Genomic DNA, 27914 nt, shown 5'->3' on the forward strand with positions numbered 1-27914 from the left:
TTGACTATAAACCACTTTTTACTCTAATTGTGGTTGAGATAAAATGACAGAAAATACTTTTCTTTACTGGCCGCATTATTTTGCTTTTTTCTACGTCGGTGTATATTGTGACATGCAATTTTTCTTTGCATGTCAAAAACAGTTTTGAGTGACACAGGGTGTTCCCTGTCAGGCATTCAGGCTAAAGATAAGAGCTAAAGTGAGAACTGCAGTGTGAGCACTGGGTGTGACATTTTTATCGTCGCTGACACAAAAAAGAGAGTGAAACTACAAGATAATAAAGCTGAAAACATAACACTTTTAGACACTTTTAAAGTTGACTCAAGATGCTGAATTTAAATAACTTTACCATTTGTACAACTCGAGATCTGAGCTTGGGGAATCTGTTATTTAATCCTTTATTGTTTATGTAAAGATTTCCATTTGTACAGCCTGATGTGTCTAATACGTAAAACTAAAAAATGTTAAAAGATAAAGTCAATTATTGTAGCAGTCACCGCAACTTAATTAAAGTCATTTTGAATATATTGCATACGTGGGAAGTTGAATAAACTTGTTGATTTTTGCACAGTTGTAGCATTATAAAAAAACATCTAATTTTATGTCCAATAGCAAATTCTGCACATCGTGTGTAAATAAACTCCAGTTTAATCCAATTTACATGCAACAGAAGAAAGCTTTAAAAATCATAAATGAACCAACCACTTCCTTATTTGTTAAACTACACAACCTAAAATTTTTATTAATCTTAATGCTAAACTCACAAAACACAAAGCACAAAATAATCTAAATCAGAGGCTGTTTGAAATTAGAAAGTAGCAGTTTGAACTCAGGGCGGAAAAGTAGGGGGTCCGGACAAATATTGAGGGATTAAATTGTGGAACATTTGTGTTGAAGAATTAGGATTCTGTACTTTAATGTGAAAATGTAAAATAAATGTTTAAAAGTAATGTGGCAACCAACTTTAGTGCTGATGTATGGTTATCATTTTTTATTATTATTTATTAATTTGGTGAGATGTTATAAATTTGTTGTTATTTAGAAAAAAACCCTGGTAGATTTAACAACCTGATATTTTAGCCTACACCTTTTTGTTTTAATGGTCATTAGGGTTGTAAATATCGTAAACAGTGATCTAAATATTTTTTAAAGAAACCATTTAAAGACCTTAACATCAAAAGTGTTAAATAAAGTATTAACTTTCTGCATCTGCAAACATTTTTGCTTCTGCCTATGTTATACTGATGCTTTTATTTCTTGGCAGTTTTGGGAAGTGATAAGTGAAGAACATGGGATCAATGCAACCGGTCTTTATGAAGGAGACAGCAACATCCAACTGGAGAGGGTCAACGTCTACTTCAACGAGGCGCATGGTGGGTTATTAACTTGGGCTGCTTTATCTGGCTTGATAAATTTAAAATTTTTATTTTTAAATTCCAGCTGTTTACAAATAAACAATATTAAAATTAAGTCTTTTTTTTAAAAACTTCAACTGTGTTTGCAGGTGGTAAATATGTCCCCAGGGCCCTACTAGTGGACCTGGAGCCTGGCACCATGGACAGTGTAAGAGGAAGCCGCATTGGGGCCCTTTTTAGACCAGACAACTTCATCCATGGTGAGATAATCAATAAAATGCAAACTTTGAAACTATGAAACTTTCTGTCTCACATTTCTGTGCTTTTGATTTTCATTACTTTTTTGAGAAAGGAGGCTATATGCAATTTACTATATTATACACTACATGTTGTGCTTTGGATTTAGAAAGCTCTTGAATCAGTTGTACAGTGTAAATGTTATATTATTTTTATAATATTAGCCGTGCAGTAAGAAAATAATAAGGTTTCCATCTTGGTTTTATTTAAAAAACAAACAACTGAATTTGACTTATTGAATTTCAGAATGTAAAACTGGTAAAACTGATAAAAATTATTGCAAAATTGCTGTGCTAAGCATTTAACCAGTGAAAAGTTGATACATTTACTGCCCTAGAACTGAAAAGTGTCATAATTTCTTTTCTTTTTTAAATTGTGATGCATGTTATCGGCATCCTTGACCTACATACATTGATTCTGGCATTACAGGAAACTCAGGAGCTGGGAACAACTGGGCAAAAGGCCACTATACAGAGGGCGCAGAGCTGGTGGAGCAGGTGATTGACAGGGTGAGGCACGAGAGTGAAAGCTGCGACTGCCTGCAGGGATTCCAGCTGGTTCACTCACTCGGGGGCGGCACTGGTTCTGGAATGGGAACCCTCATCATCAACAAAATCCGCGAGGAGTACCCCGACCGCATCATGAACAGCTTCAGCGTCATGCCGTCGCCTAAAGTTTCTGACACGGTGGTGGAGCCCTACAACGCTACGCTGTCAGTCCACCAACTCCTGGAGAACACCGATGAGACCTACTGCATTGACAACGAGGCCCTCTATGACATCTGTTTCCGCACGTTAAAACTGACCACGCCGACTTACGGGGACCTCAACCACTTGGTTTCCATGACCATGAGCGGGGTCACGACTTCTCTGAGATTCCCCGGACAGCTCAACGCCGACTTGAGGAAGCTCGCCGTCAACATGGTGCCCTTCCCTCGCCTTCATTTCTTCATGCCAGGCTTTGCCCCTCTGACGCCACGTGGCAGCCAACAGTACAGAGCTCTCACTGTGCCTGAGCTCACCCAGCAGATGTTCGACGCCCGCAACATGATGACAGCATGCGACCCGAGGAGAGGCCGCTACCTCACGGTCGCTGGCGTCTTCCGTGGTAGGATGTCCACCAAAGAAGTGGATGAGCAAATGCTTGCCATCCAGCAGAAAAACAGCAACTACTTTGTGGATTGGATCCCCCATAACGTGAAGGTCGCCGTGTGTGACATCCCACCTCGAGGCCTCACAATGGCCTCCACGTTCATTGGCAACAACACGGCCATTCAGGAAGTATTTCGAAGAGTGGGCGAGCAGTTCGCCATGATGTTCAGACGGAAGGCGTTTCTCCACTGGTATACGGGGGAAGGTATGGATGAATTGGAGTTCACAGAGGCAGAGAGCAACCTCAACGATCTGGTCTCAGAGTACCAGCAGTACCAAGATGCCACTGCTGATCTAGATTGGGAACCAGAAGAGGAAGAAGAGGAGGGACCCTCACCATCAGCAACAAGAAAGGCACAGTCTAGGGTGGAGGTTACGTTGGAAACAGTGACTGAAATGAGCAAAGAAGCCATAGATGAGTAGAAGGTAGAAAAGATGCTGGAATATTGGTATTAAAAGGAACTCTTACTCTGTAGTTTGTCGTGTCTGTTGGTTTAAGTGATAAAAGGTGCTGCAACATATTTGCAACAATAATGGTGATTGTCTAATTTGTATTCTTCAAATGATTGTGTGCTTGAATGTGCATTTTCGAGGTCTAGAATTTTTTTTTTTTAATTTCACAGTAAATTTGTTAAATACTATTTTGCATGTATATATGAAAAGTAATGTTTTGGCAGCACTATATATCCATCAGCTTTAAACATGAAGTGTCACCTTTACACTCCTTGACCAGTATCGTTTGCGTTTTGCATATAAGTTGTGACAGCAATTAAAAACAGTAAAACAAGAGTGAAATTTTGTTTCAACAATTAAATTAGTCCTTTATTTATCCAGGTAAAAAATCTCATTGAGATTAAAAATCTCATTTCCAAGAGAGACCTGGCATCAAAAGGAAAAGGAAAACCATATTTTTACTTTTAATTCAGTGACACAATTTTAAGCTAAACTGGACTAAACTCAGCTCTACTGATGGATGTTCCTCTGACAGCGCACTGACACTGATACTGGCTAAGGCTGTCACACAGTTTCCTCCCACTTTCACAAGCCTGGGGCATAGAGATTACTCATAACTCGAACAAACTAGCTGCACTCTGAGATAAGCACACATGCTGCCAAGATGTCCAAGTTCAACCGCAATAAAGGCACACTGCACTGGGATTAAAGAGAAGCCTGTAAATCACACGGGGGTGTAGGTTATGGTGACAAGTGCAGTATTGCCCCACAGAGGACAAATTCTACAATGTAGCAAAAAGCTAGGAAGAAAAAACAGCTGTCATGTTTACCAAAAAGCAAGCAGGGTTAATATCACTCAAAAAAGAAAAGGACTGACTAAAGAGAGATATTACTTCTCATTCTCAATAGTTTGAGTATTCAGTCATAACTCAAAAGCTATGTAAATGTTAAAAAAATAACTTTATTTCACATAATCCTGTCCAGCAGCATTAATGTTTATTGTAATTTTATTGAATAATTATGTAATTAACCACAAGATATCAGACTCAGCTTGAAAAAATTACTTGGAACTGTCTTGCACTGGAAGAGATAAGGACACCAGTTTTTACTTGACACAGCACTCACAGTACTAGCAGTTCCCAAACTCGTCCAGCAGCTCGTCTTCCCATTGACAAGGACGACCATTTACCCCAGGGTTGTTACTCTGAGCCAGAACTAGGTATGACAAAACACTTTAGAAGAAAACTTTTGAAGAAGCAAAACTTGACTGAAAAACACTGCACACAAAAAAACTTAAATAAATTTTTTTTAAAGGGAAATGCGGGTATTCCTGTTTTCTTTGTAATGCATATTGTGAATTTTCTAAAATATTGCTCCTGAGTAATGCCACCCACAGTTCTAAAGAAAAATAAAAAAAACTTTAAAGATCTGCCAATAAAGATTTTTTTTTGAGGGTTGGGGGTAACTTTTTTGCTATATAAACTAAAGTAAACCTAACTGAAAACTGAGCAAAAAGGGGGAAAAGTGAAAATAAATCCTGTTTTCACTCAGTAAAACAAGTCTGTCACTTCATAATTGCGCAGAGAAAATTAAAAACGTAATAAAGACTCAGGATCTACAGAGCCTGCACACTTATAACCAAGTGCTGAACCATTACATGAAGATTTGACCTGTGACTCCGTCCTGTTGCATCAGCTGAGCAGGACTCAACCTTCAGCTGAGTTGTGTAACAGACAAGGTCGATATTCACAGAGCCTGCCAAGCCTGAGGGGAAAAAACTTATTATGCATACTTAAGGTGAAATGTTATAATCACGCTTTTGTTACATCGGTTAAGTGAATTCTCCATTGACATTTACGATAAACTATTTCTTATCCTTCTATTCCAGGGTCAGCGGACTTGTACGGCATGTGCCACAGTAGCGGAAGTGCGTCACGCACCCGTGACTTGCTCTGGTATGAAGGGAGGAGACATGCGGTTGTCTTTGAACGTGGTTCACCCCGGCCTGTCAGTACGTCTGTGCCAGTCTACCGGCTCTTTAAATTAGCCCCCGTTCACCGGCAGCGACCAGCTATCTAAACCATGAAGATCTGGACATCAGAGCACATATTCAAGTGAGTAAATTACCCCTGCAAAGCGTTTTTATATCCGGTTGGCAGGTGCTCGGTATGTGGTTCAGCACTTAAGTAACGCTAGTTTTAACCCGCTGAACAACACACGTAGGGTTTATAACACAAAACTGTAACCAGAGGATGTTCCTTACTATAACTAACGGACTACATAAGTGAAATATAACCTGTCTACGGTATAACTTTACTGTCGCTAGCTTGTATGCAAAAGGACAGGCTAAGGAGAAGTACCAGATGTATTCTATTCGGTGTCACTCGGTGTGTAACTTTAAAAATAATATAATGCTGAAAAGAAGTCACACAAGTTCATAGGTGATTGTAAAAGTACTAACATAGCCATGGTGTGTGCGGAACTGCCGGTTTCTGGTTACAGATACTTTTGTCATTGCATAATCAGCCGGCTAGCTACAGCCCGCGTAACCTTTCCCCTACATCTCCGTGTGCGTCACTACGCAACGGGCCAGTGCATGGCAACCACTCAAAACAACGTTTTTACTGAATGAGCGCTCTGTACTGATGTTTTGTTCAAACATTATATATCTACTTAACTAACTTTGGATGGGTATTTTGAAAAACTGTAAAGTGGGAAATTTTTTAGACTCGTTAAAATATTTTGACACATTAAGTGTTTTAAACACCAGTTCGAATCTTTTTTTAAGGATCAAATAGCAAAACATTTTTTTTTTGCTATTTGAGTTTTACTGAGTAGTGGTTAATTCACTAGTCATAAAAAAAAAAAATGAAAACATGACAAAAATTGCTTGAATGAAATAGAATAACTACCAAAAATGTAACGCAAAGGAGTAGTTTGAGATATTATACAAAGGAAAGAGAATAAATTATATAGGTATGAGATAAAATGGGTACTGATATTGGAGTTACTGTTGATAGCCAACATAAAATGGTAATTTATAAAGAATTATTTTAGTTCTGTATTCAGTTTTTGTAAATATAATGTATAAGACATAATAGTGTGTATTTGACAGTTTCTATTAGTTAAAATATTAATATTTTGGCTTTGCTTCAACAGCCATCCTTGGGAGATGGTGATTAAAGCTGCTATGCAGAAGTACCCAAACCCCATGAACCCCAGTGTGGTTGGGGTGGATGTTCTGGACAGAGAAATTGACACACAAGGACGCCTCCACAGTAAAAGACTGCTCAGCACAGAGTGGGGGCTTCCATCCATAGTGAAATCTGTGAGTATCAAAACCCAGCTGTGTATCACTGACAAACACACAATCTTATCAAACGGTAGAAAAAGCAGATAGAAGCGTGGCAATGGTGAGAGGTTAAGGCTTTCCATTCAGCAAGTGCAGCGATAACCTAACAGGTTATCAGGCTATTTCTGTCCAGGAATAGTAGCAACAGCTGACCTGTCTGCCCAGGCGGGTTCATGGCTGCGTGCCATGACTCGTGCTGTACAGGACACCGTAGTGACATTTCTGTCATTGCTCAGATGTAACCCTTTACGCCATGTGATGTAACTTTCCGTCTTTGTATGTCAGCCCAGTTAAAACTAGCAGTCACCTGAATCGGAGCAGTGACGGAAGCCTCAGGATATCTGTCATGTCATTGAACTTTTCCCTTCTAACACTCACTCACTTTTTGAAGCCAGTAATGATAAGACTGCATAAAGCTGATCTGCCACTCAGGCTTGCATTTAACTGTTTAAATATTAGGAAATCAGGTGCTGTTCTTTAGCGCTGACCTTTGCTTGGTTTTCTTAGTGTGGAGGAATGCTCACTCGCTACATCTATGACTAGCCTCTGTAATTCCAAGGACAGACTATGACCCGGTGATTGATAGTGTATTAATGTAATCTTTAATCAGATTGCCTCAGTCTCTGCGTATGAACTAGATCCATCTTATGGATGTTGCCCTGTGACAAAGGTCTCCTAGGAGAGTTGTAGTTGTGGCAAACTAAATCATCAATTTGAAGCTCAAGCAAGTGGAATCAGCCTTTTCTTACTGCAGTCTATTTTGCCTCTTGTACTCTGGAAAATATGGCATATAAGTTACAAAAAGTTAAATTATCACGTGGTGCAAATGTTAACTCGCATTAAAGTGTCATGGTATCAAAAAGCGTCTTTTGGGAGTAATCCGTGGAAGTAGTAATTTAGTGTAAACACAATGAGTTTAATCAGCTGCAGCCTTCATGTTTCTACTTAAAACACAGATTGAGTAACACTTCTTCACATGAAGTTTAAAGTCGTAAGAAGGTCAATTATGATTTCTAACCTCACTTTTCTTCTGTTTGTGTGTAGAAAAAGCCTTTGAATTATCTGCTCCATTTCTGAAATATCTTGTAAGGTTTGTGTAAAATGGATCTCTCTCTCTCTTTGTGCTCAGCTCGTTGGTAACGCACGAACATACACGTATGTTCAGGAACAATCAGTTATTGATCCCAAAGAGAAGACTTTTGAACTTCAGTCCTCAAATGTGAGTACTAAAAATAGTTTTAAAAAATTAAAAATATTGTATACACACCTCCTGCTTTTGGGCTCACAGTGGGTGAAAAACCAGATTACCGAGCACGCATCAAAGCACACTTTTATGGTCGTACCTCGTTGTGCTGCCAGCTGAATATAGACCATGATGCTGGCAAGCAGGAGCAAATCTGATTTCATTTCTGACTGCTAAGAATGGGAGAGGTTTTCCTTTTCTTTCTTACATGTTCTTATGAGACCTGTTTGACATGCACACACCTGAAGAGTTTCTGTGACTTAATCCCGGAATCAAGTCCAACTTGTTAAACTGCGTGAGAGGTCACTTCTTAGCAGAGTGCATTTTAACTTTAGAGGCACATGTAGAGTATTTTGGAACTAAAAAAAGAACTTCAACTTTGTGATTCAATCAACTCATTAAGAGCATGAAAATCTTCACGTCTGATATGTTTTTGATTTATTTCAGTCTCTTACTGTTCTTATTGTCTTGGAGACACCATATTATTTGCACATAATTTCCTTAGGGATTAATAAGTATTCTGATTTGTAACTGGTCTGTTGTAAACTTGTTTCACCGCACTTGCAATAATGGAAGAATTTGAAGTCTTTTGTTAAAATGCCTTTTCTGGTGTTTTAACAATTGACTTATGGTTATTGTCCATATATTCTACTGCTGTAAGGCATGGTCTCTCCATAATCTCACAATTTGCATTTCCCTCTCTCCAGATCACATTCACAAACATGGTATCTGTGGATGAAAAGTTAACATATAAACCACACCCTGAAGATCCAGAAAAGTAAGTTTTAACACTGTCACGCTGATGTAACCATATGTTATAAACACTCTGAGCTTGAAGTGTCAGATTGTTCAAGGCATTTTTTTGTTTAACTGTGATTTCATGATTTTTAGAACAATATTGACCCAGGAGGCTCTCATCTCTGTGAAAGGGGTCAGTCTCAGCAGCTACCTGGAGGGAGTTATGGCCAGCACCATCTCTACTAATGCTGGAAAAGTAAGAGGTTCCTTCAAACTGTACTGAGATTAGTCAAGTTTCAAGCAGTTTTGCATGTGACTAGTGTTGGTTAAATAACTAAAACCTAGCTGTAACTAGAAAGTGCATTTTCTGAAGAAACTGCAGTGTGAATGCTTGAATCTGAATGTATGCACTGAAATGAATTGATTGCTGAATTTAAGTTAAAAAAATTTGAATGAGAAAAAAAAAACAGAATTTAATCTGAAAACAAAAGTGCTGAACTGCTAAAAGTTGACGTTTACACAGAAGAAGAAGTTGGAAAATAGCTGAAAATGTTTTAATTGTAAATTAGAAAAACCTAAGTAATGAGAAAAGAAATTTTAGAGTCAGAAAACATCTGAATGAATATTAAAAGTTCATATTCTTTGAATCACTGAATGACTAAAATGTGATCCCTCCACTTGGATCCACACAGTTTAAAAAACTTTGTCCAAAGTTTGTGGGTTGGATGTCTTTCTCTTTATATAGTACATAATGAGGCCTGGACTTGAATGGTGTTGAAGGAGATGGATGCCAAAAATCGTACGGAATAGATAAAACGGAATAATAAAGATTAGAAGAACAATACTGTGAATGCTTTTCAAGCATTCACACTAATTACATATAGGCAGAAGTGTTTATAGCCATTGCAAATCGCAAGAAAAGAAGGGAGATGATAACTGTTACGTTGGGGCAGTAGCAGCAGATTTGTGGCGTTTCACTTGTACATCCAAAATCCACTTGTGTGGAAAAATCTTTAAAAACTACGAGATGACTAGTCAACAGCTTAACGTTCTCTCCAGACCAGTCGCTGCATGAAGTGGGTTTACGTGTTTCAGGCACGCCGTCTCTTCTGTTCTTGTATTCTACTTGATGCAACTCATTTTCCCGCGGACTAACGTTTCACTTTGTTCTCGAACAGGGCCGTGAAGCCGTGGAGTGGGTTATCAGGCGACTGAATACAGAAATCGAGGAGCTGGCAGCCACAGCACGTGGGACCATACGCACCCCAATGGCTGCTGCGGTCACAGAGAAATGACACCCTACTCTGGTGTTCAGTTGAGTCTCAGATTGGACTGCACAGCAGTATAGCCAGCCTCCTTCTATGATGCTCTGGTCCTGTTTGGTGCTTTGGGGATTTTTGTATTATTTAAGGGTACAATTTAGGCATGTTGTGTACTTTTACCAGTTATGTTCTAAGCCGGAGACTGCTGCCTAACGGAGGTCTGAGTGTTTTCTAGCGATGCGGCCTGGCGGGACTGCTTTGATAGGGCGCTGAAAAGTTGGTGGCTCACTCAGGGAGATTTAAACACTACTGCCATTTGTATCTTTGAAAAAAGGTGCAATGTGGATGGACTGGAAACACAAGAAATGTGCCAATGCAGACGCTGCTTTTTGTCTTTACAAATGCCTTCTCCAGGTGTGTTTTCATCTGGCAGAAATGTGTCAGAATGCCAGCACATCGTCTCTGGTCTGAGCTTCACGTTTACAGCAGAAGAGTCGGAAAGAAAAACAGTTCATGGTGAGACGTATAGGAGTGACTGTAACAAATGCGTACACTGAGAAATGATGGCTGATATTAGCCATGGAGGTCAAGCGCACCGAATGTCACAAATGCATGCAAGCAGGTCAGATTAAACGGTTTGGGTTATCCACAGTGATCACAGTAAGGTTTATTTGTGTAAGAGAGCCACTTCAACACTGTTTTCCTATGGGACCTCAGTTACAACAACAGACTGTAATAGGTACGAATGCAAGCCTGATACTAAACTGTACTGATGTAATGTAATAACTTATGTTATTGAGGTATTTAAGTTGAAATGAAGGGATCAAAGTACTTGCCATATTTATACTTTTAAAAATGTATAGTAGACCTTCTCAAATGCTGCTTTAATGTAACATAAGCATGAATCTGTTTACTGTGTAGAAACAAGGGTCAGACTTCTTTTTACATACTAAACCTGAGGTTGTTTCAACTGAAGTAGTTTTATCAGCACGTACATAATCCTGTAAGCATGATCACTGAGTGCAGGGGCCGAAAGCTTCACACTTATTACCAGTAAAAGCTGCTACACGTGCTAAGCGAGCATTTTGATAAAACTGTTTCAGTGGATACCCTGTGTTTGAGATAGTCTCATAGTGGGAATCTGTGTGGCGATGGTAAACGCACAACTTTCTGTACATAAGATATTTATTAATATATATATTTTTTTACCTATGCCAGGAATATTTATTTTTGAAAAAAGAACAATTTGGCAGAGTAAACTATGAGTTTGGTTGATTTTTAAAGGCAAAATCACATGTTCACCTTGTAATTTGTTTTCTGAATGGGTTATTGTGTAAAAGATTCTCACCAAATGCAGAATGTGTCAATAAAATATTTGAACCCGTTTTATTTAAGAGCTTTTGTCAGATATTCTTTCTTGTTTTTCAGCTTTAATAAATGTGAAGACGCTCTTGATTGTGTCAAAATAACCTGACCTGATTGTCTTTGATGGTTTCAGTCAAGAGACAGTCACTTATTTTATACATCTGAACTGTCAGCTGGAAGCAATGGTTGTATATTTGAAACACAGAGGGAGTTACCTGACATAAACCAGAAACGCTGCACATTTGACAGGATGCTTGAAGTTCTGACTTCATCATGCAGGCGCCACATGCTGCCACATAGTGGACAAATGTCACAGTTACAATTTCTGTGAAAAAATTAAGGAAATGAAATGTTGCTAATTAAAAAGAATTATTTAAAATGTTTGTGGAAGAGGAAATGATTCATATTTTATATATTTTGGGTGACATATTTATACAGGATTTTTGACATTATAAAAATGCAGAACCCCAAGTCAGACTCATTTATTTTGAACCAGTGTATGAGCAGCTCTGTTACATATCTGGTATGAAAAAGTACACAATAATAAAAAAGCAAATACAGTTCAAAGAAGCATGGGCCTTATGGTAAAGGCCGGCTCAATTTTTTTGATCGATAGATTTTTACATATTATTTTCCAGTATACATTGTTTTCTTGTTGTTGTTCTCCCTTTATAATTTATTACTTTTTATTCTAATTAAGCATATAAATACATAAATAGCATATAAACAGCTCTTCAGTTAAATTTGGAATAAACATAGATAGTTTATTCTCAGTTTTGTCCTTACAAAAGGTGATGCACACCCAAAATGGCATCACCACTGCAGGTGCATGGTGCACTTTGGCGTCACTTTGGCTTGTCTTGCAGACCTGATTACTGCAATAAATCCTATTTAACTTGGGCTGACCTAACTTCACACCCACCACATCTGCATGCCCCTGCTCTTTTATTTACAGATACTTCCAGGGACATGGTGAGATTTCTTTCAATACATTTTCTGGCCAGTTAGCTCCTATTGGTTAGATAGTTAATAGTCACTGAAGTGCAACAGTGATACTGAAGAATGTAAGCTGCCCTTGCACAACCAGTTGCATGAAGAAAATAAAATTCTCATAATCTCTTTGAAAACAGAGAAAATGTCCTTATCGTCTGTGTTTGAGTCATTAGCACAATTCAATAAAACACCACAAATGGGAAAGAAGTTCTTTTTTTAATCCACAAAAATCACAACAGTATCCTATGATTATTCTGAATCTCTTGGAAGCCTGTTTTGTTGGATATATCTGACCCTACTGTACTGATAAAACTGGATTTATCACCACGTAATTAGATTAATTACCCACCAAGAGATGCCCAAAGATATCTTGCAAAAGGAAATCACTTTTCCTTAATTAATATTTACTTCTCCCTGGATGTAGTTTCTCGTATATTAATAATACACATCTTAGCAAAGGTTTGAAGACCATGTAATTAAAAAAATTCCACGTAGTTTTCTAATAAATCATTTGCTGCTTGGTTATATAAGCCTTTAGTTTGTGTAATAATTATCCGTGAGGGTGTCAGAAGTTGTTTTTCTTACATTTTCCAGCCAAAGTTTTAAAACTAGCAAAAACAAAAAGAAACATAAAATAAATAAAAGACTTTATACATAGTTTAGAGTAATTTAGACAACACAAACAAATAAAAGGAGGGCTCTAAACTCGCTTTATAATTTGCTGTTGATTATGAAAATTGCATTTTTTATTTACTTAAGCATTGCATTTATTCCTTATGTGTTGCTGATTTAACTATTTTCTTTTTAAAGAAAATCGTTCAATAACAATAATAATAATAATAATATAAAGACAAATAAATGCGTTTTGTAATTTCTGATCTACTGGGAATCAAAAATAATAAATTTAAAGAGATTTAAAAAGCGATATCATTGATAGTAATAAAAAGAAAGACAATACTATGAAACTATAAATAACTCTTGTTTTTCTGAGTTTATATTTGGGAAGAAACTTTTTTTTCAAGCAGCTGAAGTAATAATAAAGTCATTAAGTGTAATAGCATGTGGTGTGGAAGATTTCCTGTACTGACAGTGTCTGTGGACTGCCCCCTAGTGTTTTGGAAGATTCACTTCGACTTTAGTACGTCACGCTCCACCGGCCGCCGCGTGTAGCCTCAGCCAATGGAGAGTGAGTACTGAGCATTCCCTCAGCCAATAGCAGCCTGTGTTGTATTTAAAGGTTTTAAACCGAGGGCCGTTTGAAATTAAACAAGCAGTCTTCGGAGAGTTAGCCAATCTCAGTCAGTCTCTGTACTGCTACAGCTTTGTGCTTCGACTTTATTGTTTTATTAGCACTCATGTAGTATTTTTTAGACAAAAGAAGTGATACTAAGGTAGACTGGTCGATAAAGACTCGTCGTAACATCTCCGTGGATAGTCCTTATGTTTGTAGCGAGCCACAAACGCCAGCTGTGGTCTACTGGCCGACGTAGCTGTTAGCTAGCCTCCCTTGGAGCTGTTTTCGACCCGTTTATGTTCTAGAAAAATTATCGATTAGCGTTGAATCGGGTCATTGCAATAATATATTTAGGTAAGTGGTTTTATACAACTAGCTTGTTGAAAAAGTTGATGTTTTGGTGTGGATGCAAATTTAACTTTACCTGATCGGCAACAACGTGACGTTGATGGCTACTGTTAATCTTCCTGACAGAATAAACATTGTAAATTGTATATACATGTTTAAACAGTTATCTCAGACACGAATACAAGAGCGTCTATATCCAAATAGGATTGTTGTTATTGGGTTTTGTTTTTTGTTTTAGTTAGAAGAAATGTCTGTGAAGGTTCTCGGTCATCCAGGTCATCGTAGTCTAAGGAGGTTGGAAGAGACTCTTAGCTAGAAGAAACGTGGCAGACTAAAGAGTTAAACAAACTGCATGTTTTTCTTCATTCCTATCATTTTTTTAACCCTTTCTTTGATTAAAACCTGTCTCCGTTTACTTCTTTATTAGATTATGGACTCTACTGCTATGCACAAGATGCCAAAAGGCACGAAACTTCAAAGGCCTGAAATTAAGGTAACTCATCATAAACCCGGAGCTGGTTGAAAATTTAATTAAATGTGTGTTTTTGTTTTTTAAATATCCTTGATTACTGTGTATGGCATTAGATTTGCGCTTCCAGGCATACCAGTGTCTTTTCTATATGGCTTATTAAGAAGATCTAGTGTATATAGAGACTCGGCATATGCATCACCAAAAATGGAGCTAAGAGAGAATTGACCCACAAAGTTGGATGGGTGAAAAGGACCATGGCCAAAACTAAGCACTTGTATGTGATCATAGGAGTACGATCCACTGATCCCAACTATGGATAGGATTTTAATTGAGGATGGGATTAAAACAGAATTGGTGTTTGTTAATTTAGATAACCTTGTCTTTTGAGGTAAAAGGTAAATGCTGTTGTTAAAACTTGTTTTTTTTTTTTTTTTCAGATTAGGTAACTCACAAAGGTAAACAGATTTCAAGGTTTCAGATTTTTAGAGTTAATCATGCCTTGTTTTCATCCTGACTCCCAGCTGCAGCAGCCTTTTTTTCAGGTGACAGTCTGTCACTATTTCCCTGACCGCAACTGGTCCAAAACGCTGCAGCTTGACTTTTAACTGACATACGCAAGACAGACCACATGTCATTTTTAAGGCGTTGCATGCGTTTGCACCTTCTTGCCTCCATTTAACTTTGGGTACTTCCATCAGATCACTGAGATCTGCTTAGCAGGTTCTCCTAGATTAAAACAGAGCTGATCAGGTTTTTGCTCCTAAATTGTTGAACAAACTGCATCTGCACATCTGGACCCCTCCAGCATTAGACATTTTCAAAACCTGTTTTCATCCTTGGCTTTTAACTCTAATTGGATTACTTTTTCTCAATCCTGCTTTACTCATGTTCTCATTTTTTTTCTTTTTAAAATCTATTTTCTTTTTATTATTTATGTATTTTATCCATCCAGTTATACAGGATGGTAGCCAGCAGTTATTTTTTTAAATGAGCTTATAAATAAACTAAACTGACCATATTGACTACACCACAAAGGGCATTGTTAATCCTGATAATATGAGCAGAATTGGTGACCTTAAATTGGACGTTGGTGAGAGCATATGGTTGTCTCTGTCTCTGTTAGCCATGCGACACACCAGCGACCTGTCCAGGGTGTGCTCAGTGAGAGACTGGGTTGGATAGATGGTTAAGAAAATTAAGAAATCAATTTCAAATTACAATTATTTCAAGGTATATCTAATTTATGATACTTTCAAAAAATAAAAAGCTTGAAGCTTTTTTTTTTATTATTGTTGTTTATCTTGTTTGTTTGCAGTCAACCAGTGATGGGCCCAAGCGGATTCCTGTATTGCAGCAGTCACAGCCCATTCAGAAGGCTGTAGTCACACCAACACCGCATCAGCGGGTTCTAGGTGTATCAAATGGACCTCAGCGCATTCAGAGGCCTGTGAGTCATCAGAAACCAGTGTCAAACCTGCCCGTTACTGTCAAGTCCACACACCCTGCTGATCAGAATGTGAACCCCGCTACTCAGAATGTAAATGCAGCAACACAGCTCAAACCCAGCACCCAGCAAAACCAGCCGAAAACGCAAGCTCCTAAACCAAACCTGACCAAACCCCAGTCGGAACCACAAAAGCCAGAGAAGCCACAGGGTAAGTGTAATACTAAACTGGGAAAACAATGGTGTTTGTGTCTGTGTTTTGGGTGCTAAAATGTATCCTCCTCTTTCTTTGTCCAGACAAACCTGCCAAGAACGATCATGCACAAACTTCTACATCAAAGTATGTTTAAGAGTGGTTCTTTGTCTCATCCATATACTTTTATGACAGGTTACAGTTTATGTCGCTCTTGCTGTAACCATGTGCTGTTCTGCTCACACAGGACACGGTGGAGTCTGGAAAATTTTGACATTGGTCGTCCTTTGGGAAAGGGGAAGTTCGGGAATGTTTACCTGGCCAGGGAGCGACAGACTAAGTTCATCCTGGCCCTGAAGGTGCTCTTCAAAAAGCAACTGGAGAAGGCTGGGGTGGAGCACCAGCTGAGGAGAGAAGTGGAGATCCAGTCTCACCTCAGGTAACATCTGTCGAATTATATTTTACTGTTAATTGTAATTAACTGCTCCCCAGACTCACGTTTCTCAAACTGTGGTGAGTAGACCCACTGCAGGCAAACTACAGATAAGGGAAAAGAGGTGGGGTCAAACTGAAGTGACTGATTATTGTAGGGAAAATGAGTGAAAATGACTTTGATAGTCAGCACAACAGCATTATTCTACTGAAATTATTTTGGGTCCTTGTCTGATTTTTCAAAACGGTCTTGAGTAGGAGTGGGTTTAAAAAATCTATTTTCTGATTCAAAATTATTTTAATATGAATATTGTGATATTGATTCATTAAATCACACTTCCTGCACAGCTCTCTCTGTATACTTCAAGACCAGTTTACCATCAAAAATCTAAATTTTCGGCATTTTCTCCAGTTGTGTACAGCGTTGTTAGCCGCTGTTGTTTTGTTTGTTTTTTCCCCAAAATTACCTCTGACAATATATTTCTGCTGTTCCTTACCGCAGAAATTTCAGCTTTTACAAATTCTGCCAAATTGCAAAGTTTTTATGTTGATTCAGGGTTTTCATGTTTTTAATGTACTGCGGATATTTTAATATTTGCAGTAGATCACATGTGAAAATGTCCGCTTGTGCTCTGTGCATGCTTTTACGCATGAATTAAGCAAAAGGGACTGCAATCGCCAGGAAGTCGTGTTTTTTCCTTTTTTTTTTTTTTCCCACTAAATGGAGACTTGCAGTTAACATCTAGTTCCAGCAATGGCTTTCTGCTATAAAAAGCCAGGCCAGGAAATTCTCCTTCATATTTTTCTGTTTTATATCATCGGCTACTTTGACACAAAGGCATCTGCTGTGAGGCTTGCACTTCTGATGAAGTCTCACAGGTGTCAGCTTTGTTTTTGTACCTAGATAATTTATACTGAGTTTGTAATTGCAGAGATATTGTCAAGTAATTTGAAATGAAATATTTTTAATTTACCATTTTTAGAGGGTTCTTTTGACAGTACGTATCAAAGATAAATGATCATAATTATATTTCTGACGGAGTCTAAATTGAATTGAATAGAATGGAGTTGGAACCTTGTGAATCAGAATAGAATCAGTTGTAGAAGTTGGTGACGATACCCAGTCCTGATCTTGAGTCTCATATAAATGGTTTAAAACACAGTCATAGATTCCAGGTCAGAAAAATTAAGCAGATGTAGAAGTACCTAAAAACCCTGCACTCCTGAAGGCCAGCAGACTGTGATGGATGTGGTTGCAAAAAGTCCTTTAGAAGTCTATGGAAAAACAGCTTTCTGACTCCAACTCTTTAAATGCTGCTCCTGAGTTTGTGCACGGGCTCAGGCACTCGTTTTGGGTCATAAAGAATAAAGTCTGTTTGTTTTTTAAGTCTAGGCCACATGTTCCAAAATGGAAGATTATCTGTGGCTTGTGCTCATTGGTTATAGTGGAAGGTGGATATAACTGCATTGAATTAGTTTTATCTATGTGTACCTAATAAACTGAAGCAGTGGAAAATGATTGAAAGCAAATCCCCCCCCCCGTAATTGTAATGACTGTAAAATGTGTCTGTGGGGTTCTTGCTTAAAAATTCAGAACTTTCAATGTTGGGAAAATAAAGTATTGAATGGGTCCGTCGCTTTAATGTGGCTCATCACATTGCAAACAAACAGACACTTATGAAAGTGTGTAAATGTGGTTTGTGTTCTGTTTGGCTGTGTTGGTATGCTCCTGCAGCACGGCTGGGAAGACCTGTGTTAGTATGACGATAACTTATCTTTTTGATTATTATATATTTTTTATTTATTTTAATCTGTGGAAATCGGACTCCTCTTCATGTCACTGTCAGACAAATGTTCAGATGCTGTGGGGGTTTCTTCATGTTTATCTAAATGTTAACACTGTAGATCAGTAAGGTTTAAAACCTTTTCCCTCAGAGTGATTGGATTTTGCTTCAGATATTGAGAACATCACAGGCACGCTATGGTTTCTGGATCTGACCAAATCTGATCATCAGACGGCGAGTGTGAGACGCTCTGTGGACTTCCATATGCCTAACTTTTTTAATATGACCACATGGATTCATTTGCAGAAAAATGGCACTAAAATATGCCAACTACACATTCCCTTCAGTAAAATTACCCCCTACCATAGTAATGAATAGCAGTTTAGTTTGGGGAGTCTATACATATTGGAAATGATGATTGTCAAAATATCTAATGGTCCTGATTTTCCTACAGGCATCCGAACATCCTGCGACTCTATGGCTACTTTCACGATGCCTCTCGTGTGTACCTCATTCTGGAGTTTGCACCCAGGGGAGAGCTGTACAGCGAGCTCCAGCGCTGTGGACATTTTCCCGAGGACAGAAGCGCCACGGTAAGCGTGCAGAGTTAAGACCTTTTCGTCACTCTTGTTGTTCTATAATCCAAAGGAGCTTCCCCAGTTTTACAGAGTGAAAATAACCTTTTATTCGTAGTCCTGTTTCTGGTATGTTGAATGTTCACTAAAAGCATCTCTTCTGTGATGCATGTTGTATGCTTAATATTTGTGTGCCCAATGTGTTGTTCTAGTACATCATGGAGTTAGCGGATGCCCTCAACTATTGCCACACCAAAAAGGTGATCCACAGGGACATCAAACCAGAGAACCTGTTACTGGGGGGCAATGGGGAGCTCAAGATCGCGGATTTCGGCTGGTCTGTTCACACCCCGTCCTCCAGGTATATTCATGCAACTTTTTCGCTTTTAATCACGTTTAAGTTGAAGGTGAAACTATGGTAATGATTTAGCCTACACAGGTAAGAAATTGTGGATCATTAAAGAGACGCAAACATTTTTTTTCTTTTCTTCAGGAGGTCCACTCTGTGTGGGACACTGGACTACTTGCCTCCAGAGATGATTGAGGGGAAAACTCATGACGAGAAAGTGGACCTGTGGAGTCTCGGGGTCCTTTGCTACGAGTTCCTGGTTGGAAAACCCCCATTTGAAGCAAAAACCCATGAGGAGACCTACCGCAGGATTTCAAGGGTATGACACCACCACAGTACAGAACTGCTCTACTGCTTCTCTCAAAAGTTAAATATTTATTCCCATTTTCTGTCTTTGACCTTCAGGTGGAGTACTCTTACCCACCACAGTCCAGTATCAGTGCTGGAGCTAAAGACTTGGTTGCCAGGCTGCTGAAGCACAACCCTATGCACAGACTGCCCATCCAGGGAGTCCTGTCCCACCCCTGGGTGGTCGAGTACTCAACCAAGAAGCCAACAACCTCGAACAGTGAAGAGCCCAGCCAGTGACTGGTCTATGTACAACTGCACGTCTGACGGAGACTGTACAAGATAAACATGAGGGTGTAGCTGACGTATGAAAATCTGCTTCTATCTCTGACTTTAAAACCACTTCGTGGAACAGTATTTTGGTCTGCAAATATCTTGAGCCACTTAGTTATATTTGTTATCTTTTTTAAACTTAATGTTTTCTGTCTTACCTGAACTTTCTTTCTGTGGCATTCTGTTGCCTGTAAATATTTTACTGTCTGCAGAATTATGAGAGTTTTACTGAGCTTTTCTAAAATGTCGTTACTTGAAATTGAAAAATAAATTATCATCAAAGAATCTCACTCTGGAATTTGTCCAGTGTGTATTTAACAGTTTTTGTGTTTCAGGCTCAGTTATTTTACTCGGTAACCCGTCTTCGCACTGACGTTTGAGTGAGGCGCTCTCATCGACTTCATACACCTCTAGCTGTGTCCAGGCAGCACAGGGTTAGTGGAGGGTTATGTGGAGAAGAATTTGGCATTTATGAAAAGTTCCTGTTTCATTTATTTGTGATGCAAGTGTGACTTCTGGGTTTTTGAAAAGGTGGCTGGATTGGTTAGATATTTGTTTTGAAGGAGTGTGTGTAAGTCCTAAATAAGTGGAATTGACTTTAATTTCAATAAGTCGGAGATTAAAACTGCATGTGCCAAATATGAAAATGTGTTAAAGGTTTGCTGACCTTTCTTGACCATGACGTTTTGTTCTTTGCTGTTGTGAAATTCACACTTTTATTTAGGATTCTCTGACATGGTCTGTAGAGCTTTTCTACTCAATAAGCAACCAACTTTTTACTGCATGCCACCTTCACAGTGTGCCTGCAAGCAATTTGGAATTCAGTTATACTTCTGGCCAAAGACCATCTGACAAGCGTAACGCAAGAGCCCGGGATTGAACCACTGAATCTGTAGATGGTTTGCCTCCTGAGCCACAGCCATGGATGGAGTGCCTCAGCATGGTTATACAGCTTATTTCAAAGATGTATTTAATAAAGCATCAAGAACAACCGTGTCCTAAGTCTCTCTCTCTGCTTCCAGCTAGTATTTGCAGTTTGTGTCCACTAGGGGGCTCCCCTGCCATGTGTCACTGAGATCATCACGGAACGACTAGGCTCATTTTTAATAACAAAATTCGTTGTTTTCGTTAATATTTTCAACCCATACATTCCGTAAATTCTGGTTCTATATTGTCATGCTCTCTTGAGTGGCTCACTTAAAATACCGATGCGTGATGGAGATTTGTTTGTTTTCTATTGCACGTTGAAACCAAACTAAAGCTTTTTTTTTTTTTTTTTTTTTTTTCATTTTTTTTTTGTCTGCAGTCAAACCTGTGAAGCATTTCCACCTTTTGAGAGCCGTAAATCACATTTAAGCTAGTGAGCTTTGTAAAACCTGTTTTCAGTAACCCCGCCTTTAAATGCGCACTCATTTTGGTGGGTTCCGCGCTATAAGGAAAATCCATACCTGACTGACTAGTATGGCGCACTTGGTAAAGCTGAAACTTGACAGCTTGAGAGGAGGCGGGATAAAATCAACAGAGTGGATGAACAGGTCGGCCATGAGGCCCTGATATTTGCCTGCAGCAGAAAATCTGTCGACATTTTATGTGAACACGCAGGAATGTGAGGCCTGGTGGAAAACGTGCGCGCTCTGGATGTCTCTGCAGACTCAGGTCTATGACCGGTGTAGCTGAAACGGTAATCGGATTGTGTAGTAGTAATAGTATGACCACATACTCTCCTCTCTCACTCAGTCGCACACACATTATATGGTTATTTTTTCTAAGTCACGGGCCTGCGCAGTCTTTACTCTGCGCGTTTAACCTCAGTTTGAATTTAACAAATATGAATGCGACTAACCATCGTTTTCTATCTTTTATTATAGAGAAAAAAATACATGTTCTGACCGATTCTCGTTTTACATAAAACCACACACATTTTTACAATATAATTTCACTTATTTCTTTATTCTTTAATATTAATTTTCACGATATATGATAACGACTTTGAGATATACATTCCATCTTTTTGAAACCACAATAACACACTACACATACGGTTTTATAACATTTCCACAGGACCCATTGGATTGCACAGAATGAAAAATGTCTGTATGCACATTTTCCTCTTTAACGATCTCTCTCTTTTAGATTTTCAGACACCGAATTTTTTTTCGAGACAGGAGATTTTCAAAATTAATTAGAAATAAAAAACGAACAGGCCGCGTGTATGTGCGTGTTTTCGTTCTATTTCTTATGTGTGTGCATTATTTCATTTAATGTTCCCCGTGTTGCTGAGATCTGTGGGGCTGGACGTTATTGCCGATTGAAAAGTGAATTAAAGTAAATATTGAAGAAAAAAAAAAAAGCAGGCCTATCAACAAAGCGTTACTATTACACGAGGATGAACCGAAATTTAAAGGATTATTAAATTTCCACTTCCCAATTTCAATGTATTTGTGTCTAAAATATCATACATTCAATGCATAGTTTGTTTAGCTGCTGTGTACTCTCTGATATTTTGCATTGCCAGAATATTAAATAACCGGGGAAATTCAATTTTTGCGTATTTCTCTGGAAACTTCACAATTATTTTTTATCATCTTTACGCCGTCGTGGGTTTCTATCGGTTATTGCCGTTGTCTTATTTTATCTTTTAGATCCACAGGCGTTCGATTTTGGGTTTAACACCACACTCAAAGCCCGCAGTCAAATTGCAAATCACCTAAAAGAAACGAAGTGGTGTTGCGTGTGCGCGCGTGTGTGTTTTAATCCCTTTAAAACATCTTAAACATCATTAAATCACAACAAGTCCGTCCATCACAAACTCGAGCGTTACATGAAGTGAAGTCTCGTGTGGGGAAGCACCACAAGAGCGACGAAAAGGCGAACTGCCCTTTTTGCAATTTTGTTTTAAGGTCGATATTGTAAACGTTCACTCCACTGGAAAATATGTATATGTACTCTTGTTGGCATATTTATACAACATGTATTGTCCGTAGGCTAAAGTGTGTTGTGAATGCATTAGATTACCTCACTGCCACCAACTGTGTGTGTGTGTGTGTGTGTGTGTGTGTGTGTGTGTGTGTGTGTGTGTAGACTGATGCAAGCACTGTATGAGTGCGAAAATGTCCGCGTGTGCTCTGTGCGCGCTTTTACGCATGAATTAAGCAGAAGGGACTGCGCTCGTCTGGAAGTCGTGTGTTTTTTAAATTTTATTTTATTTTATTTTTTTCACTAAATGGAGACTTGCAGTTAACATCTAGTTCCAGCAATGGCTTGCATCTATTCTTCTATGTTATATTTAAAAGCCTCTATGAGCCCCTCCATTGAGTGGATGAAACCAGATATGCTGCATATACCTCCTATTACAAAGATGGCGACATCAAAGAAAACCTGGTGCCATAGCAGCTTTCTCCATAAAAGCTTGAGGTGGAAGAGACTGGGAAGCAGAAAGCAAAGGCCTGCGCCCGTCAGGCTGCCGGTGAGGCCCATAAGGAGGGCGAAATGTGGCACATAGATCGCCATGAGCAGGGTGAACACAACAAGGCTACATCGGAGAGTGAGTCCCCAGGACTTTAGGCGTCCATCGCCTCCGTAGCAATCTGGAAAGTAGGCGCGTCCCCCTTCGTTGAAAAATGTTTTCTCTAATACCTCGACAGCAGCGAAAAACGGCAGCGGATACGACAGCAAAGCTTTGGACACGAGGAAGAGGTTGACGACAGCTCGGATGGTTGGGGGCAGGTTGTCTGTGATGACCTCCTTGGTTTCATCAGCCCAGGTCAGGTAGGCCACCAGGGCGAATAGACCCTTGAGGATGCAGGCAGCGATGTGAGTCCAGTTCATCATGCAGTGAAACTCGCTCGGTTTCTGCATGTTCCCCTCCAGAGACGGCAGGAAGATCTGCGAGGTGTAGCTGAACACAATAATCCCAATGGAAATGGGGAATTTCTTGACATCGATGTAAAACTTCACCTTGTCCCAGGCCCAGTCCCTCGCTCTGGAGAGGCAGTACGCTATAACGAGGATGTTAATGACAAAGTGGGCTAACGTGCAAAGCAAGCTGAACTTGGAGACGGCTTTCAGGTTCTTGAGGAAGGCGCAGGGGAGAAGAGCAGCGGTGGCGATGATGGCCCAGGACTTCTGGGAAATTGGCATGTTGGGGAAGCTGTTGTACATGAGATTACCGCTGACCACCACGTACAGGATGCAAGTCATCACTAGCTCTATGATTTGGGCTACATTCACGATATGGCCACCTAGAGACGGGAATCTGGGCGCGCAGCAAGCGTTGGCAATGTCCACATAAGAATCCCTCACACGGACGAGCTGTCCGTCTTCGTCCTCCTCGTACAGGCAGGCAATGAGGATTTTCCCCGTGTAGCAGCACACCACAGCGGCGAAAATAATGAGAAAGAGTCCGAGGTATCCTCCGTGTAGGATGGCGTAGGGCAGGCCCAGAACGAACATCCCCTACAAACACAAACAAATAAAGCATCGCTAATATTAGGCTGTGCGCTTTAAGCTGTTCAATGAAAAGTATTAATTTAATCATTAATTATTTTCTTATCATAGTATTTTTTTTTATTCATGTAACTAGATGATGTTTTAATGTGTGCTTTGAGGCTGCTCTGCCCGACCCTTCAGTGAATCGCACTCCCCTATTCATGTTGTGGGTTTTCCACTTGGCTTTGAGCGCGTCTGCCCGCTTCTGACGTCATCACGAGCTGGCGGAGACACACTCTGACGTCAGGGTGACTGCCGTGACCACAGCCCCGATAAAGCATAAAAAGGATTGCGTCTAGAGGGATTTTTGTCGCATAGCCTCCACACACGCGCGCGCGCGCACGCGTACACACAGGCTCTCTCGAGTAAATCCTCCACTTTAAAGTGGTGATTTTTTTTCCCCACATGAACAGAGAAAATAAAAATAAATACTTTTTCGAAAAACAGCTCTTTGCACACACTGCTCTCTGTAATTTGAAATTTCATATTTTTCAGCCGCGTCTTTATGTTTTTAGTCCAAAATGTCACTTATTGGACTTTATCATAAAACCAATTTTCCTGCATAACTTTAGTGTTATTCTTACAAATTTAGCTGGATTTAGATTTTAATATAAACAAAATTATAAAACATTTTTAAAATGCAGGTTTTGGTTTTCTTTTTATTCTAGAGTCTACACAAAAATTCCTCCATCCACTTATTTATCCCCACGCGGAGTATTGTGAGAGCATTTATCAGGGACGTGCATCAGCGACACAGCACATTACTCCAGACAAAGAATGTGCGTGTCGAGAAAAGGAGGGGGCCCAGGACATCAACTATCCCCCCCTTTATAGCGCATAAACGTCTAAAAAATCTCTGCACTGTTCTGATCAGGGATCATGAGAACACACTTAAAAGGTTTCAAGAAAGCGGATATTTGCCAGGCTTTAATTTAAAAACCAGCCACTTGACAAAGTTGCTTCAAAGGGAAAAGCCTGATGATTTTTTTTCTTTGTGTATAATTATTTCGATGACGCTTTTATGTGTTCGTATATATTTATTTATCTCGAATTTCTCGGATGCTTCGGAAGCGACTCAGCCATTTGGTACCCATAACCACCTTTTTACAATCCGTGGAGTGCGTCTTTACCTGGATTGCGTTCGTGACGTTCCAGCCCGCCTCCCAAGCGGTGATTTTTGGTCTGACTTCAGTCAACTCGTTCGTCGGACCTCCGTCCTTTGAGGCAGAGTGCGGTGGACCGGTGCCGTCCCTCTGGTAGTGGCTGTCCCCCTCCAGTGCGCCTCCATCTCCGCTCCCCTCTCCCCCCATTTCATCGGATGTTAAAATGTCCATCTGCATGCCTTGCCGGTGGTCGTAGTCCAGGTCATCACAGGCGGCGAAACCCAGAGCCTCTTCGTCGGTGGCGGCCTGAAACCCCATCCTGGCGAACATCCCGCTCACCTTTGCCTGGGATTTGTTGGACACAGCCGTGGCTGCATTTGTCAGTTTATTGGAAAGCTTGCTTCTGATTAACGTCGCCATTTTTCGAACCTCTCCCGACTCCGAACTGTCTGCAGCTTAATTAGTTTTTGTCTCCTCCAGTCAGTAAAAAAAATGAGGCTACTTTGGATTGCAGCTCTTGATTCTCTGCATTAGATAAAGCCACGAGGGAAAGCGCAAATGTTGGTTGAAGACACCGTCGGTTTTCAGTTGCTATCTCCACTTTTTACTCACTGCTCGTCTGCAGCTTGTCGTTATCCCCAGGTTCATGTCACCTTCAGACGTCGCTGCTCCGTTTCTGCATCTTGGCTATGCGCTCTGATGCTCGACGCGTAGCGCACCTACTCAGTCTCTGAGGCAGTTCAGCGGCGTGCGCAAAAGCTTTACGCACGACAAAAGGGGAGCCACAGGTTCTTGCAGGCCTGTAAGATCGCTTTCTTTGGGGTTATAAAGTGGCAGGCAGCGCTTCTAGGAGTTGTTTCTCGTCTTTCAGGTGCCTTTACTGATGCCAATGCGGTACCGTGGAGCCCGGGGGGGAGGCAGGGAGGAGACACGTGTCCTCATCAGCCTGCCAATGCAAAGCACGTCTCCAGCCCTCCCAGTGCCCCACCAGGAGAAAACGGGAGAGATTTGCTGCATTTCTAGGGGAGGTGCTTGCAGTACCCCCACCACCCCCAACCTATAATCTATAATACCTCATCCCAACAACCAATTGCATTCCGGGGGCCTCAAACCTTGCATAACTTTACCCATATAAAAGGAAGCTGAAATTTGACGAAACCCCAAGCTCTCCGGACCAGATTAAATAATGTAGGAATAAAAGGTGTAATTGTTTCTTCTTTTATCAAATGTTACGCCATCCATTTCTTTTTAAGGAGAGGAGGACGCGGAACAGCGTAATAGTTACCTTAATTGTTTCTGGGATTACCTGGATCGGGGTTTTAAACATCGCTTTGGGGTTGGTTGATTGATTGATCAGGGGATATGATCTCGCGCGTTTTGTCTTTGCTAAACGGTGGTAAGACGTAGAATTTGAGCTTGTGTTTGAAACCCGCAGCTCATTTAGTGGCTCTATTGCAAGCTGAAGCCTTCATTCAGCATGCTCATTCATTCACTCATTCATGATTTTGCATCTGTGATGTGACAGTCTGACCTGTGGCGATGCTCCCTTTAAGAAAACTATATTTCCTCGCTGCGAGATTTATTCATTAAGAAAAGAAAATACGTAGTTTGAACAGGAAAACTTGACAGGGGATGAGTGATATGTCAGCCTAAATTAAAGCCAGATAATTGGGTCTGATTATTCATTTGGGTGCCAACAAACTATCCTCTAAACATACCGTAAGTAGAATTCCTAAATATCGTTATTTTAACTTTTCGCTGATCTGAGTTGTCTTTATCTTTACAAAAAAATGCTTGAAATCCTTCGGCTTTTATTTGTTTTTGTAAATGTAGGTTAAGTGAGGCGGTAACAAAGGCTCAAATTGCTGTAAACAGTTTGTTGACATTGCCTTGTCACTAGCACTTTGTGCAATGTGCTCACCATGTTCAGTGTTTCCTCGGGCTGCAGTATCAGAGTTCATCGCCGTAACACAAAGCCGGGGCCTTACTCGGTACGAGAAAAAAGAAAAAAGAAAAAAAGAAGAAGCCTGAACTAACAGACAGCGTGCTGTATTGCTGTCTGTGAGAGTTCCATTGGGAGAGCATTTACTTGGACCTGAGAATAAATAATGCGGCCTATTAAAAGCTTTCACACTGGGTTCTTCAATAGCTTGTAACCCGATACGACCAGAGATGCATCTCCCTAGAAATACAGCTGACTCGTCTCCAGTTGGCCATCATGCAGCAAACAGCAACCACAATACCACAACAAAGACTCTCACGGTGTTATTATTATTTTTTGCTCAAATTAGTGTGAGAGGTTAGTTGATTAATGAGAGATGTATCTGTATCAGACTGTTTTTTCAAATATTATTTAACACTCCATAACTATTTAAAGCCATTATATTAAACTATAATTAACCATTTTGCTTCACATAAAACGCGTCATGACAAACTCTTTGATATAAACCTTTTAGGAAAATAGCTAGAAAGATGTATTTTTCTTCCCTCTTTAGCTGAATTGAACGGTGTCAAGCCAAATCCACCCCGGAGCCAAACTGCATCACGACGATCACGCTGACTGGCTCAGACTGGAGTGCAGGCCTGAGCTCTATCGGGCCCGTGCATCAGCATTAAAAGCTTCAGCCCTTTGTAAATCATTGCGTTTGAATCAGAAAATACG

General features: G+C 39.9%; 4 protein-coding genes across 7 annotated transcripts in view; 3 read left to right on the top strand and 1 right to left on the bottom strand.

The window, feature by feature from the left end:
- Window positions 1-3590, top strand: part of tubb1 (tubulin, beta 1 class VI) — a 3817-nt gene extending 227 nt beyond the window's left edge. Inside the window, exons 2-4 of the mRNA XM_031740416.2 lie at window positions 1265-1373; window positions 1505-1615; window positions 2082-3590. Of these exons, the coding sequence (XP_031596276.1) occupies window positions 1265-1373; window positions 1505-1615; window positions 2082-3226 (1365 nt within the window). The 3' untranslated portion in view covers window positions 3227-3590. The remainder of the gene's footprint in view (window positions 1-1264; window positions 1374-1504; window positions 1616-2081) is intronic.
- Window positions 3591-3736: 146 nt separating this feature from the next.
- On the top strand, window positions 3737-11245 carry prelid3b (PRELI domain containing 3). The gene is made up of 6 exons (XM_031740428.2): window positions 3737-5370; window positions 6416-6584; window positions 7738-7827; window positions 8559-8629; window positions 8743-8845; window positions 9768-11245. Exons 1-6 carry the CDS (start codon window positions 5339-5341, stop codon window positions 9882-9884), a joined length of 582 nt encoding a protein of 193 aa, XP_031596288.1. The 5' UTR covers window positions 3737-5338; the 3' UTR covers window positions 9885-11245.
- A 2211-nt stretch (window positions 11246-13456) lies between these two features.
- aurka (aurora kinase A) lies at window positions 13457-20651 on the top strand. 4 transcript variants are annotated; one of them, XR_005612980.1, is made up of 11 exons: window positions 13457-13797; window positions 14219-14284; window positions 15579-15918; window positions 16005-16047; window positions 16148-16339; window positions 18571-18709; window positions 18904-19052; window positions 19185-19359; window positions 19446-19693; window positions 19997-20095; window positions 20460-20651. XR_005612980.1 is itself a non-coding variant. In XM_039611804.1 (10 exons), exons 2-10 carry the CDS (start codon window positions 14222-14224, stop codon window positions 19626-19628), a joined length of 1197 nt encoding a protein of 398 aa, XP_039467738.1. In that variant the 5' UTR covers window positions 13457-13797; window positions 14219-14221; the 3' UTR covers window positions 19629-19951. The 4 variants fall into 4 exon arrangements, 2 of the variants coding, with proteins under 2 accessions (XP_039467738.1, XP_031596327.1); XR_005612979.1 differs by having other exon boundaries at window positions 19997-20651; XM_039611804.1 differs by lacking the exons at window positions 19997-20095; window positions 20460-20651 and having other exon boundaries at window positions 15579-15710; window positions 15798-15918; window positions 19446-19951.
- A 911-nt stretch (window positions 20652-21562) lies between these two features.
- slc32a1 (solute carrier family 32 member 1) lies at window positions 21563-26116 on the bottom strand. The gene is made up of 2 exons (XM_031740447.2): window positions 25280-26116; window positions 21563-24116 (listed from the first exon to the last, which is right to left on the bottom strand). The coding sequence occupies exons 1-2, from the start codon at window positions 25670-25672 to the stop codon at window positions 22929-22931; spliced, it is 1581 nt and encodes a 526-aa protein (XP_031596307.1). The 5' UTR covers window positions 25673-26116; the 3' UTR covers window positions 21563-22928.
- Between the last annotated feature and the right edge of the window lie 1798 nt (window positions 26117-27914).

The sequence above is a fragment of the Oreochromis aureus genome, linkage group 5 (genome assembly GCF_013358895.1).
Source record: "Oreochromis aureus strain Israel breed Guangdong linkage group 5, ZZ_aureus, whole genome shotgun sequence".
Classification (NCBI taxonomy): Eukaryota; Metazoa; Chordata; class Actinopteri; order Cichliformes; family Cichlidae; genus Oreochromis; species Oreochromis aureus.

Excerpts from the sequence above, each read along its gene's own strand:
- prelid3b (XM_031740428.2), top strand. The coding sequence starts at position 5,339 with ATGAAGATCTGGACATCAGAGCACATATTCAA. Across the intron at positions 6,585-7,737 it reads TTCCATCCATAGTGAAATCT|CTCGTTGGTAACGCACGAAC; the intron begins GTGAGTATCAAA and ends CTTTGTGCTCAG. Across the intron at positions 8,846-9,767 it reads TCTCTACTAATGCTGGAAAA|GGCCGTGAAGCCGTGGAGTG; the intron begins GTAAGAGGTTCC and ends GTTCTCGAACAG.
- aurka (XM_031740467.2), top strand. The coding sequence starts at position 14,222 with ATGGACTCTACTGCTATGCACAAGATGCCAAAAGGCACGAAACTTCAA. Across the intron at positions 14,285-15,578 it reads TTCAAAGGCCTGAAATTAAG|TCAACCAGTGATGGGCCCAA; the intron begins GTAACTCATCAT and ends GTTTGTTTGCAG. Across the intron at positions 18,710-18,903 it reads CCGAGGACAGAAGCGCCACG|TACATCATGGAGTTAGCGGA; the intron begins GTAAGCGTGCAG and ends GTGTTGTTCTAG.
- slc32a1 (XM_031740447.2), bottom strand. The coding sequence starts at position 25,672 with ATGGCGACGTTAATCAGAAGCAAGCTTTCCAATAAACTGACAAATGCA. Across the intron at positions 24,117-25,279 it reads ACGTCACGAACGCAATCCAG|GGGATGTTCGTTCTGGGCCT; the intron begins GTAAAGACGCAC and ends TTGTGTTTGTAG.